At 38.1% G+C, this 12,969-nt stretch overlaps 1 protein-coding gene across 8 annotated transcripts; it reads left to right on the forward strand.

Annotated features, from left to right (window-relative positions):
• The first annotated feature begins 9,047 nt into the window (after nt 1–9,047).
• LOC110872200 lies at nt 9,048–12,347 on the forward strand. Of its 8 annotated transcripts, none has more exons than XR_004864733.1 (6): nt 9,048–9,375; nt 9,475–9,542; nt 9,617–9,703; nt 10,593–10,701; nt 10,793–10,838; nt 11,843–12,347. XR_004864733.1 is itself a non-coding variant. In XM_022120989.2 (6 exons), the coding sequence occupies exons 2-6, from the start codon at nt 9,518–9,520 to the stop codon at nt 11,887–11,889; spliced, it is 264 nt and encodes an 87-aa protein (XP_021976681.1). In that variant the 5' UTR covers nt 9,048–9,375; nt 9,475–9,517; the 3' UTR covers nt 11,890–12,347. The 8 variants fall into 8 exon arrangements, 5 of the variants coding, with proteins under 5 accessions (XP_021976681.1, XP_035832364.1, XP_021976680.1 ...); XM_022120989.2 differs by having other exon boundaries at nt 10,643–10,701; XR_004864732.1 differs by having other exon boundaries at nt 10,593–10,838.
• The last annotated feature ends 622 nt before the right edge of the window (nt 12,348–12,969 follow it).

The following is a 12,969-nucleotide window of genomic DNA, read 5'->3' on the forward strand; positions in this document are numbered from 1 at the left end:
CACAATCACGAGTGTGGAATCCCCGTGACGATGCAAACCAAACACAAAGTAACCAAAAGATTCACAGTCTATTGATTAATGGATGAGAACAGATAACAAACACATACACACAATGTTTGATATTACTCTCAGTAGGTTATGCTCTCATGCTTCACACAGAAGACCAAGTGTGGTTTATATATTGCAGCCCAGCCCACGTCATGACGAAGAACATAAATGGGCTGACGAAAGACCTAAGCTGACGAAGGTTCTTCGTCACTGTTGCCATGAAAAACCATGTGACGAAGAAGAGGTTCTTCGTCACACACCCTTTATGACGAAAGAAGACTTTCGTGACAGATGACATCCCACGAAGAAGGGGTTATTCGTGGGGAGGCTGCGGATCAGTAAAAAGTTGCAAACTGTGACAGTTGCAGTAGAACTTATATAAACACACACAGATAGACATAACATACAAACCAAATGCAACATGCATTCGTTTATACTGACATAACAAAAGAGTCAACTGCCGTACCAAAGTTAGATAGGAGGATATCCGACTTGGTCGACTGACGGAACATACAGACTCGATAAGCAAAAGACCGAACTATTACAACGTCAAATAAGAACAAGTTACAGACACAAAAATATGCACCAACAAACTCCCCCTTGTCTGTTACTTGGTCTTCGATCTTCATTCTTCAATCTTCAGTGTTTCTCGGACCACGAACTGCCGGCGTGGATCCCGTGATAATAGCAAAAGCAAGCGACGCGCTGAAACCATAACGCTTGATGCGTGTCCTTGTCTTCGTAAAAGATACCATGTCGGAATAACTTGGTGATGTCGGCCGCAAACATATTCAGTATCCACATCGGTTCGAGCATGCAGAAGTTTTCTATATCGTCCTTGAACACAATAACGACCTCGTGCGTATCCGAGTCGTAACACCATAAAGCCATGTTTTCCAGAAAGTTCTGCTTCATCGGCATCAAAGGAATCTTGTCCATAACCTTCGTCGGCTGATAAACAAGCTTGTATCGCGACGTGTTGGTCAATGGATCTAAGGTGAACTTAATCTGCTGATAGATTGGAAACTGAGGCTTGTACAACTCGTCTTTCCAGCATGTTCTCTTGTTCATCTTTCTCTTGCGAGCAAACAACGTTGCTCCTTCGTAATTTGAACGATTAATGAGCTCAAGCTTTGTTAAGGCTGCAACGTCATAAAATGGTAAGGACAAAATGCTCAGCAGCGAACTGAAATACTGAATATCGTATTCACGTTTGATGGTCATGCAGTGAATCTCTTTGACAAACATCCAGCAAAGAATCTTCCCGTGAAAGTTTTCTTTCTCGTATTTCAAGTAGTCGACTTGAACTTCAGCTGGCATAGGCTTGGAAACTTTGGACAGGAACTGCTTTCTCCACTCTGTGAACGTATCCGAGGCATTATCAGAAGTATCACGATTTTTCAATTGTTCATCAATGACTTCACATTTTCCTTCAACCAATCTTCATTAAAGGGAGTGAACTCTGTTCCGTCTTCTCGCACATAAGTGGACTTGCTCATTTTGCCTTCAAATACGATCTCTTCAAGATTTTCTACGTCTGCTGATTCAGGTTCACTTGGAATATTATCAATAGCAGCATCATCGATTGCATTGGTCACCCCATAAAATGTTGACACGCTTCCTAACAAACTCGAAGCCATCAGTAATTTTCTTGACCCCATCTGTTATCTTGGTATTGTGAATGTTGTACCACTCTTTCATGTCGTCATGCTTTTCTTTAAGAGTTCGGGCCAACCTTTGAACCTCGATGCTCCTTTCTTTCAAGCGGTTCATATCAATACCACGAGTGTTATCTGCAGCTCGCATTTGCTGCAATTGACGTTCTCTTTCTTTATCAGCAGCCTTCAAGCGTGTATTCTCAGCCTTCAGTTGTTCAATCTCTGCTTGTTGGCGTGTGATCTTAGCTTGTTGATGCTTAACAGTGGAATTCAACGTATTTATCTCCAACTGATGCTTGATAACATCGCTTCTTGTGACATTAATCACCGTTGTTTGCCTATCAATTTAACCTGCATCAGCTTGCAATTGAGTAAACAAGAAAACTACCTTTTCATCTTGCTGCATTTAAAAAAATCTCCTTTGTCTGTGTTCTGAGCTCGGCTGAGAAGTAGTTGCTCGAATAGTGGATGCTATTGAGCGTGCAGGTTCTTGTGGTGTGACTGTTGGAGTTTCGGCAGCTGAAGCAACTACAGGAGTTGGTTCGGATAACCTTGGAGGAGATGATAAAATAGCATCAGCTTCATCGGCAGTGAGTCCAAAGTTCGGATTCATATCTGCTTCTTGAACAGGCTCTTGCTGTGGAACGGTTTGCTGCACAGATGAAGCACCGATGTACTTCCTTGCCTTTTTCTTTCTATGAGCAGCAGTTTGTTTTCTCTTTAAACATTCAGGTTCAATATCCAAAGGGACGTAATCAGCGTCATCCTCCAGTCTAATCTTCCTTACTTTTCTCACACCACGTTCGTCGAGATAGAACTCGTATCCTGGCTCAGGCCGATTATCATCAGACTCCGAATCTTCTACATCACCTCCAGCTGAACTAGCACCAGTTGTACCAGCAGCAGATGCACCAGCAGCACCAGTATCTCCACCATCACCACCTTCATCATCACCATCATCATCGCTGTCAATTTCAGTAGAGTCACCGAAAATGTTTATCTTCTTGCGACCGAACTTGTCTTCCATCATCTTTTTCAACTTCGGTTCTTCGTCGTCAGATTGGCTGTCATTGTGACGCCATTTATCATTTCTGGAGCAACGTAATCTGTCTTATCAAGAGCGCCTATCATCTTCCTTGGAGGTTTGCTTTCTTTGTACCTATTTGCTGCAACACCCCTGAATATCTTCAGAGAATGCTCAATCATAGGATCTATCTTATGTTGGTGCACTACATCTGTTGATTTCGTCTTAGATCGAGTCTTTCTTTATAATGTATAGATTAGGGCGCGTTTTACGAGAAAACTAGAGAATATGTGTTGTAGAGAGGAGGTCCACTTATTCGGACATAGGAGATCCTCTTTTATGGACATAGGAGATCCTCTTATACGTACATAGGGAGATCCTCTTATTCGTACATAGTAGGTCCCCTTATTCGTCATGTTCATAAAAGAGGACCTACTCCTACTCACCTATATATACCGTATAAGAGGACCTCATTTGTAACTTCTGAAATTCCATACCGAGGTGCTGCCGGTGTGAGAATCGATTGTAAAAGCTGTCAAATTAATCAACAAAGAGATTTAAGAGCATATCTAGCTGTTTCTACGTCAGGTACTTGTTTTCCGCACCTGTATCTGATCAAACTCCTCTGATTGGCTCGTTCGGGTCAGAATCCGATCCTACATCTTCAGTATATCAATATCGACTTTCGGAAGATTTGGATGTTGGACATTCATTATCATCTGCAAGAACCTAGGATACATCCAGAACTTGTTCCCTGTCATACCACCACCTGTTCTCTTTAGATTCTCTTTCATGTTTGCATAAATGTACTTGGAAATACTAAACAACTTGTTTAATACCAAGGCCGCCATACATCCAACTAGATCATTGTCTGCCACGTGGTAACCAGCACGTCTGTTGCTCAGACATTGAATAGGAACATGCAAAAGAAACTTGTAGCGCATCGGCAACTGATGTGGGGTAAAATACACGTATATGTCCCGTGTAAAATCAATAATTATTGTATAGTTATTATTTGCTTTTATTTAGTTTTAGTGTTATATTACACTATTTTGTGTTTTGGCAGGTTAGGTTAGGTTCTGGTGCAAATGGAGCAAAAACGAGAAATTTGCTTTTATTTAGTTTTAGTGTTATATTAACCAGCCAGTTGGGCAGAGTGGATTGCCAGTGACTGTAGGAAATTTGCCGCTATTTTCTGAACAATTACTTGAAGGCACTAAAGGTGTCATATATGAAAAATGGGAAATTTATCATGAAAAGTATTGAATGATGAGGGACTTAGATGAAATTTTGCAATTAAATCACACATGGAAGCAAAAGAAAAAGAAATCAGTATGTTTCTTTGTTGATTCACGAGGTCATGGGTCCCACTTGACTAAAGAATTCACTGTTGATTGGAAAGGAAGCATGTTGACCGTTTTTATTTATTTATTTGTGATTGGGTTGAGTAAAGTTGCAAAAAGAAGGCTGGCCCGTTTTATGGGAATTAAAATCAGTAAAGGGGCAGCCCATGCAAACGTAAAAAAGGAATGAACAATCCTTAGGACGCACGTGGTAACATCAAAATAAAAGCCCAGTAAATTTGCTAAGAATCGTGATATTGGGCTTTGTGATGTATTGATTTGATCATATAATAAAACCTAATATACAAAACGGTTGGACGATCAGCGGCACATCATGCTTGACAGAGACATCAGACGCACAAGAAAATTATTTTGCAAGCTTTCAAGGTTCCAGAATTATTGGAGATCAAGGATTAAACGGGTTCTAATTCTCCGGTTCTTCTTGTTTTCTAGTTTTTCTTATTTTAATTCAATGAACTCAGTTATACGACTTTGTTTATTTGTTTTTAAGACCATGATGCTTGGCTAAACATTTAAGCCACCTAGACTTGATGAATGGATTGATATAGAGTTTTTACTGTTTTCGTTAATTGCATGAATAATATGGATTGATTGTGTTTAGTAAGCAATTTGATTTAATGGTTTGATGTGTATGCATGCTTTGAGTTGGTTTATTGTTATTATTTGCTTCATATGATTCTTAGTGACGGTCCATATCACAACATAGAGTCATATTAGGGTATAGGATTTCGGTGAGTGTCTATATCACGTAAGAAATCCTTAACTCTTTAGGGAGAATTGGCCAATAAACCCTAGAAGTAATTGGTAATAATTTGCTAGGTTTTAGTGTTCTGCTAGTCCTAATACCTGGAAGGTGAGGGGCTATTGGTAGGTCTTACCCGGCGAATTGCTTTAGATAGTCCTTGGAAAAGGTCGTGTCTTAGTTGACATGTCGGTTTTATTAGTCTATCAAGTCAAGTTGATTAATTCGAATTACCCTAGATCTATGATTGGAAAAGAGTAGGTCAACATTAGGGTACTTACACAATAATTAGACAACTGGAAAGGCGTCTGATAACCGGTAGGATTAACAGCCTAGGTAGTTCCAGAGGTTTCTCCTTGAGAAGGGTCGAGGGGCTTAGTTGGTTCTTAATAGGTTTAGTACTTTAAGATCCCGGTTCCATAATTCATGCATTTAACTTAATCGGTAATTCTTTAAAAGTAATCAAGGATTCTAGTCTAGGTGGTCTCATCTCTCATATAAGAATCGTCTTTGCCTTCATTCGTCTTTAGTCTAGCTTTAGTTAATTTAGTAGTTTAATATAGATTTCCTTTGTTTTTCCGTAACCCCCCCCCCACCAATTAAACAGTTAGAGTCTGTGTCAGTCTAGGTCTAGATAGAGTCTAATTAGCGTAATTAGAGAGTCTCGTGGGTTCGATACTCGGACTTACTATAGCTATATTGCATTGATCGGTACACTTGCTGGTTGCATGGTTTAGTTTTAGATCGAGTCTAAGTTTATAAATTTAAAGCTTAGAGTGTCTAGATTAGGTTAATTTTAGTAGTTTTTATTTAACCACATTTAGCACATCAAGTTTTTGGCACCGTTGCCGGGGACTCTTTGGCAATTGCGTTGATTACTTTATCTGGACTTAATTGACATCATACGTGCTACTTGCTTTTGTATATTGAGTCGTAGGAGTCTAATTGTCCGTGTCTTTTAGTTTTGTTTTGTTTTCATTTTATTTTATTTTATTTATATTGATTCTAGGAAATATGTGTGAAATTTGTGGAGGACCCCATTTTACAGTTAAATGCCCACAATATGAGGGGTCCTCTGTAGATTATTATACTAACTCCTTTGTGCAGCCACATCTATATTTTTCACAGGGGTATTCCTCGTACCAGTATGAGGAACCGTATCAGCAGCTTCAACAGCAAAGTTTTGGAGTAAATGAGCAGGACCAGCTGGATAGGATAATGGGGTTGTTAGCTCAACTTGTAGATATGGATGAGACCACTCATAAAATGATTCAAGAGCATGAAGTCGTGCTTCAAAATCAGCAGTCTATACTCTCAGACATTCGATGTTCAGTAGAAGAAATGTCTAGGAAATTAGAAGAAGTAATAGAAACTAAGAATAAGGGCATCATTGATTTTGGTTGTGAAGAAGAGGAGACTATGATGCAAATGGCTAATTGCGGGATATTGAGAGAGAGTGTGGAAGAAGTAGACGAGTGGCAAGTCTACCAGGAATCATTGGTTAAAGGGGTAGATGTTGATGAGGAATTAGATTTAGGAGATTCCTTAGATAGTCTGTTTGATGATGAGGTAGAGAAAAAAGTGTTAACTTGGGAAGATGAGTTTTTAGGGGAGTTAGAAGGTTTATCAGAATCTGAACAGGTAGGGGAATTTGATCCGTTAGGTGATTTAGCAAATTTAGAAGCCCTACTAGAAGGTAAACCCGAGAAAATAAGTGAACCCATACCGCACGTAGAAATTAAGTGTGGGGATCTTCCCAAGGAAGTAGAGGAAATGATGGAAGATGAAGAACACCATAGCTGGCCCGTGGTAGGGGTAACTGAAGATTTAAGGCCACGGGAAAGGGCAAGAAAGAAAGAACCTGGAAACCGGAGATGGTTCTGGGTCGGAAGATGGGCGAAACAGAGAATGGAGCAATTAAAGTGCAAGCACGACCGCTCTTATCGTTACATCCCACGCATCCGGTCCATTCCAGGTAAGTTTAAATATTGGTGGCCTGACCCGTTTAAAATTTTCAAAATATTTCATTATTCCGCCCTTAAATGTTTAACTGTTTTCGAGGATCGGGTGGAACTAAACGGGTTAGATAGGGTTCAAGTCAAAGAGAAGCCTCCTGATTAAATTCAAGTGTGGGGAGGTTTTGTAGAGTTTGTATAGAGTCATAGTTTCAGTATATCGATTCTTAGTTAGTAGTTTTTGAGTCGTTTTTTTAGAGTCGGTACTGTTTTGGTTTTTGCTTGTTTTTGTTTATGCAGGTTTAAATATGTACCACCCGTACTCAATCTCCATTCGGGTGATTTTGGAGCTGCTTATCAAATTCCAGGCATTTATCGAGTGTACTAGTCAGTGTCAAAAGCCGATCGCGAATGAAATGCTACACGGTCGAGCGGGATTGGACAAGAGTTTCAGAGCATACACGTTATAAAACCAGCTAAGTCGTTTCCCTTTTTGTTGTTGTATATTTTTTATTTATTTCGTTTGCAGTTTTTATTTTTAGGTAGTTGTTGAGTCGTATTTACGTTCTTGCATTAGGGACAATGCAATCTCTAAGTGTGGGGATGAGATACAAGTAAATAATCGAGTCTTAAAAATTAAAAAATACAAAAAAAAAATTTAAAAATAAAAAAATGAAAAAATCAGAAAATGTCTTTTGAAATGAGAAGTTTGCATATTTAAACGGAAAATGATAGAAATATGAATTTTTGCTTGGGTTCGAATAATAATAATAATAAGAGATTAAATAATTCGAGCTTGCGTCTAGTTAGGGATATGTGGATAGGCCCGGGTTTGGTTTTAAGTCCATTTGAGTTAATATACCTTAATTGTCGGTATGCTAGTGGGTTTTCGCCTGGGAAATATGGGAAATCAAAACTGCCGATAATAGTATAAGGGACACCGTCATAAGTTAAAACCGTTAGAGTTTGTGATTATAAAAAAAACAGTGAAGGAAAATAAATAGAAAAAATGACCTAGAAACTAAATGAAAGTAGCGCATTCCTATGTAGTCTAGGCTGGGGATAGTGACTCTACAGCCGGGTTACCGCTAAGGTGTGTGAAATCGACCGTGCAAAGAAAAGTAAAAAAAATACCGAAGCTTAAGTAATCTGGGTTGGGGATAGCGACTCTACAGCCGGATTGCCTCTTGGTTAGGGAAAGCATCGTCTACGCTCATGAAAAAAAAGCGAAAAAAAAGAAAAAAAGAAAAAGAAAAAATCTGATTGTAAACTCTCTTGGTTTTGATATAAGACGGTTAGGAATTGGTCCAATGATCGTTCCTTTAGTCCTATAAGCTTGAGGTGGGAGTAGGTGGACCGTAGATTCTAGTGTGGGACCTTAGGTAGACTGACCACACTTAAATTAAATTCACATGATAAGGGGTTGAGACCGGATTTGGGTTTAAAGGGACAAGTATATTTGCAATCGCGGCTAATGCAAGCTTTGGTTTTAATCAAATATAAATAAGTTTTTGACCCGAGTATTTATCCATCTCTGATTCCGTTGCATAATTCTTTTTCGGGGACGAAAAAATGTTAAATGTGGGGATATTTGATGTGGGGTAAAATACACATATATGTCCCGTGTAAAATGTATAATTATTGTATAGTTATTATTTGTTTTTATTTAGTTTCAGTGTTATATTACACTATTTTGTGAAACGAGTAATATGGAAATAACCAGCCAGTTGGGCAGAGTGGATTGCCGTTGACCGTAGGAAATTTGCCCCGCTATTTTCTGGAACAATTACTTGAAGGGATTAAAGGTGTCATATATGAAAAATGGGAAATTGATCATGAAAAGTATTGAATGATGAGGGACTTAGATGAAATTTTGCAATTAAATCACACATGGAAGCAAAAGAAAAAGAAATCAGTATGTTTCTTTGTTGATTCACGAGGTCATGGGTCCCACTTGACTAAAGAATTCACTGTTGATTGGAAAGGAAGCATGTTGATGGTTTTCATTTATTTATTTGTGATTGGGTTGAGTAAAGTTGAAAAAAGAAGGCTGGCCCGTTTTATGGGAATTAAAATCAGTAAAGGGGCAGCCCATGCAAACGTGAAAAAGGAATGAACAATCCTTAGGACGCACGTGGTAACATCAAAATAAAAGCCCAGCAAATTTGCTAAGAATCGTGATATTGGGCTTTGTGATATGTATTGATTTGATCATATAATCTATATACTATATATAAGCATTTCACATGTCTAAAATTGTAATTTCCAAACCTAATTTTAAGACGGCAGCCCAATCGACTTATCTTTTCTCCTGATTCTTCATCCTTATCTCCCAAAATTGCCCCCAATTCAATATCTTTAGCCTACATGATTCTTGCACAACGAACTATTCATCCCAACAGTCGGTGTACATTGAAGACGCCAATTGATGAACGTGTAAATTGAAGACGCCGATTGATGATTGAAACGGTGGAAACAGTTATAAATATGATCAATGATCAATTAGGTTTGATGATTGAAATCAACTCTTGATATTGAAGATGTTCAATCTGATTTGGTTTTGAAATACGATTAGCATGGATAGGTAATGGTTGATGAATCTCTTTAATCTGATTTGGTTTTGAAGTGACTATCGTACTTCTTCATCCATTTACATTTTAGGGTTCTTATTTTTCTGAATTAGGGCTCATTTGATTTGTTGATTATGATGGACAACATTCAATTGCATGCTGAATTTTAGAATCAAGAATGGTGAGTTAATATGAAATTGACTTTCATGTTTTGTTTGTTCTTCTCTGAGAATTCTATTTGTTTTTTATGGGTAGGTTATTTTCTAGGTTCTAGGGTTCCTACCACTATTTCGGCTACCCACTTGAAGATGCATGCTCTGTTTTGGTCGACTCTGCAACAAGGTAAAACCCATAACCTCAGTTCATTACGTTTTATGTATGTATAGGCAAATTGTTCGTGTTTTAGTTAGCTAGGTTGCACAACAGTTGTGGCGTTTTGGTAAATTTTTAGTCTACAAATTGGCACTTGATGTAAAACTAATATTGTTTTGGTCCATTGGCTTAGATAAGTTGATAGTGCTACTAAGTGATGTGATGAATTCATGAATAGCCAATATTTTTTATTGGATACGTTTGAGATAAAACACAACATGGATCAGCCCATTCATAAGTAAATGGGTTGATACTGCGACTTCTTTTAATATTTACCCATTTCAGATAAAACACCACTCGCATCACCTCATTTAAAAGTAAACAGGTTGAAACAACTTTTTATATTGACCCCTTTGGGATAAAACGCCACTCGGATCAGCTCTTTCATAATTAAATGGGTTAAAACTGCAAAAAAAAAAATATTTGACCCGTTTGAGAGATAAAAAGCCACCCTGGACCAGCCCATTCTTAAGTAAAAGGGTGGAAACTGAAACCTTTTTTTATTCGACTTCTATGAGATAAAACACCACTTAGATCGGCTCATTCATAAGTAAAAGGGTTGAATTTGCAGTTTCTTTCTATTCGACACGGTTAAGATATAATACCACTCGAATTAGAGTTGTATGGGGCCCGGGTTGTTTGTATGCGGCCCAGGTTTGGGCTTCAAAGCCGGCCCAGCCTTTATTAAGCATTGGGCGCTGCTTCAGTTGCTGCCGCGTGATTTTAAAGCCCCATACTCGGGTTTTATTATTTTTGGTGGTGTGGACTCCTCTCATGCACAAGTTTTATCTTGTTTTGAAGGATGGTATTGGGAATTTGTTTGATGAAGACATTTTATTTTGCCTTTATTTTGTCATAGGTTAGCGTTTCTTGTTATTGTTTGGAGTTATACCCGTTTATGTTTGTTAGGAAAAGATATCATCCCTACTAGGAAACCACTTGTTACAATTTCGTCAATCCGTTACAAGGTAGGTAACACCCCCTTTTATTGTTCTTGGTACAAGACATTTGTGTTTAGATACCATAAATTAAATTACGTTTGTCTTGTTGTTTATGCAGGGCGATTTGTGCATATCTCACCAACAAACCATCACTTCCCTTCTCTGTATACACCCTTACCCACCTTATTTTTTTTTTTTTTAAATTATTTGTGAATTTGAATATATTTTAGCCCTTTTTGGTACTCATTTAGCTTAGTTTTTAAGTAGGGGTTCAGCCAAGCCGAGCTACTCTAACTACGCTCGAAAACAAGCTTGATTATTATAATTAATAAACAAGCCAAACTTGAGCCGAGCTCGAACTTGAAAAATTATCTATAAGCCGAGCTCGAGCTCGAGCTTTCAGAAGTTAAACGAGTTCGAGCCTACAAGTAGACTATTAATGCTCACATTCACCTCATTATCACATCATCAAGTATGTGTGTTTATCTTCTCGCTGTGTTTTTGAGTTATTAACGCCGCCTCAGACTTGTTTTTTGGGCGCCTTACCTTACGCTTCATCCGTTTTTAAACTATATGCTCCTAAGCTAACCTGTTCCCGAGCTAATTGGCACCTGAGCAAACCAGTTTTCAACTGAGCAACTTGGGTAAAGGGTTACCCCGGTGATACTCAAAATTCTTATTTACAGTTTTTTAGTATCAGCATGACACCAAAAGTCAACAGCAGCAACTACGGTGTTTGTGATCTCGTTTTCTGTTCTATATTAAGTCGTGATACCCAACTTAACACATTTAGAAAAAAAATTTGGTGCCAATGACCGTTCTTAATGAGAATCCACCAAACACTCACTAATTCTTTGTTAAATTGATATCTCATCTGAATATGTTTTGACCTTCTGGTGGAAGATGTCATGTTGTATGATCACCTGATTTAGAGCAGGTTTGTTTGTTTGTTCTGCTTTGGTTCTTTTCTCAAAACGGGTCAAGATCACACTCTACTATCTACTTATAGTTATTATTATGTTTGATATCATCTTAACCAGTACCAGACATGTAATTGGACCCATGTAATTAGGAGAATGTGTAATTTTATCTTTCATTATTGTTTTTTATGCCCTGACAAATTTAGTTTTTTTTATTCCTTGAGACCAATCTGAATTCTGGTGTATAGATTACGAGTACAAGACGAAGATAGAGGTCGCAGACATAGGGGTTTGAAGGAGGTTCACAAAAGGTGTGGGGAAAATGCGACTGCGGCGTGGAATGTGTCTTTTTGGAACTAGATGTGACTCGTTACAACCTATACAAGAACTTAACTGTTTTGATTGTTAACTCATGGGTCAAATTATGTCCATCCCGCTGCAACGCGCGGGTTCCCCACTAGTAAAACCTAATATACAAAACGGTTGGACGATCAACGGCACATCATTCTTGACAGAGACATCAGACGCGACAAGAAAATTATTTTGCAAGCTTTCAAGGTTCAAGAATTATTAGAGATCAAGGATTAAACGGGTTCTAATTCTCCGGTTCTTCTTGTTTTCTAGTTTTTCTTATTTTAATTCAATGAACTCAGTTATGCGACTTTGTTTATTTGTTTTTAAGACCATGATGCTTGGCTAAACATTTAAGCCACCTAGACTTGATGAATGGATTGATATAGAGTTTTTACTATTTTCGTTAATTGCATGAATAATATGGATTGATTGTGTTTAGTAAGCAGTTTGATTTAATGGTTTGATGTGTATGCATGCTTTGAGTTGGTTTATTGTTATTATTTGCTTCATATGATTCTTAGTGACGGTCCATATCACAACATAGAGTCGTATTAGGGTATAGGATTTTGGTGAGTGTCTATATCACGTAAGAAAACCTTAACTCTTTAGGGAGAATAGGCCAATAAACCCTAGAAGTAATTGGTAATAATTTGCTAGGTTTTAGTGTTCTGCTAGTCCTAATACCTGGAAAGTGAGGGGCTATTGGTAGGTCTTACCCGGCGAATTGCTTTAGATAGTCCTTGGAAAAGTTCGTGTCTTAGTTGACCTGTCGGTTTTATTAGTCTATGAAGTCAAGTTAATTAATTCAAACTACCCTAGATCTATGATTGGAAAAGAGTAGGTCAACATTAGGGTACTTACACAATAATTAGACAACTGGAAAGGCGTCTAATAACCGGTAGGATTAACAGCTTAGGTAGTTCCAGAGGTTTCTCCTTGAGAAGGGTCGAGGGGCTTAGTTGGTTCTTAATAGGTTTAGTGCTTTAAGATCCCGGTTCCATAATTCATGCATTTAACTTAA

Source organism: Helianthus annuus, chromosome 8, assembly GCF_002127325.2.
Source record: "Helianthus annuus cultivar XRQ/B chromosome 8, HanXRQr2.0-SUNRISE, whole genome shotgun sequence".
Lineage (NCBI taxonomy): Eukaryota > Viridiplantae > Streptophyta > Magnoliopsida > Asterales > Asteraceae > Helianthus > Helianthus annuus.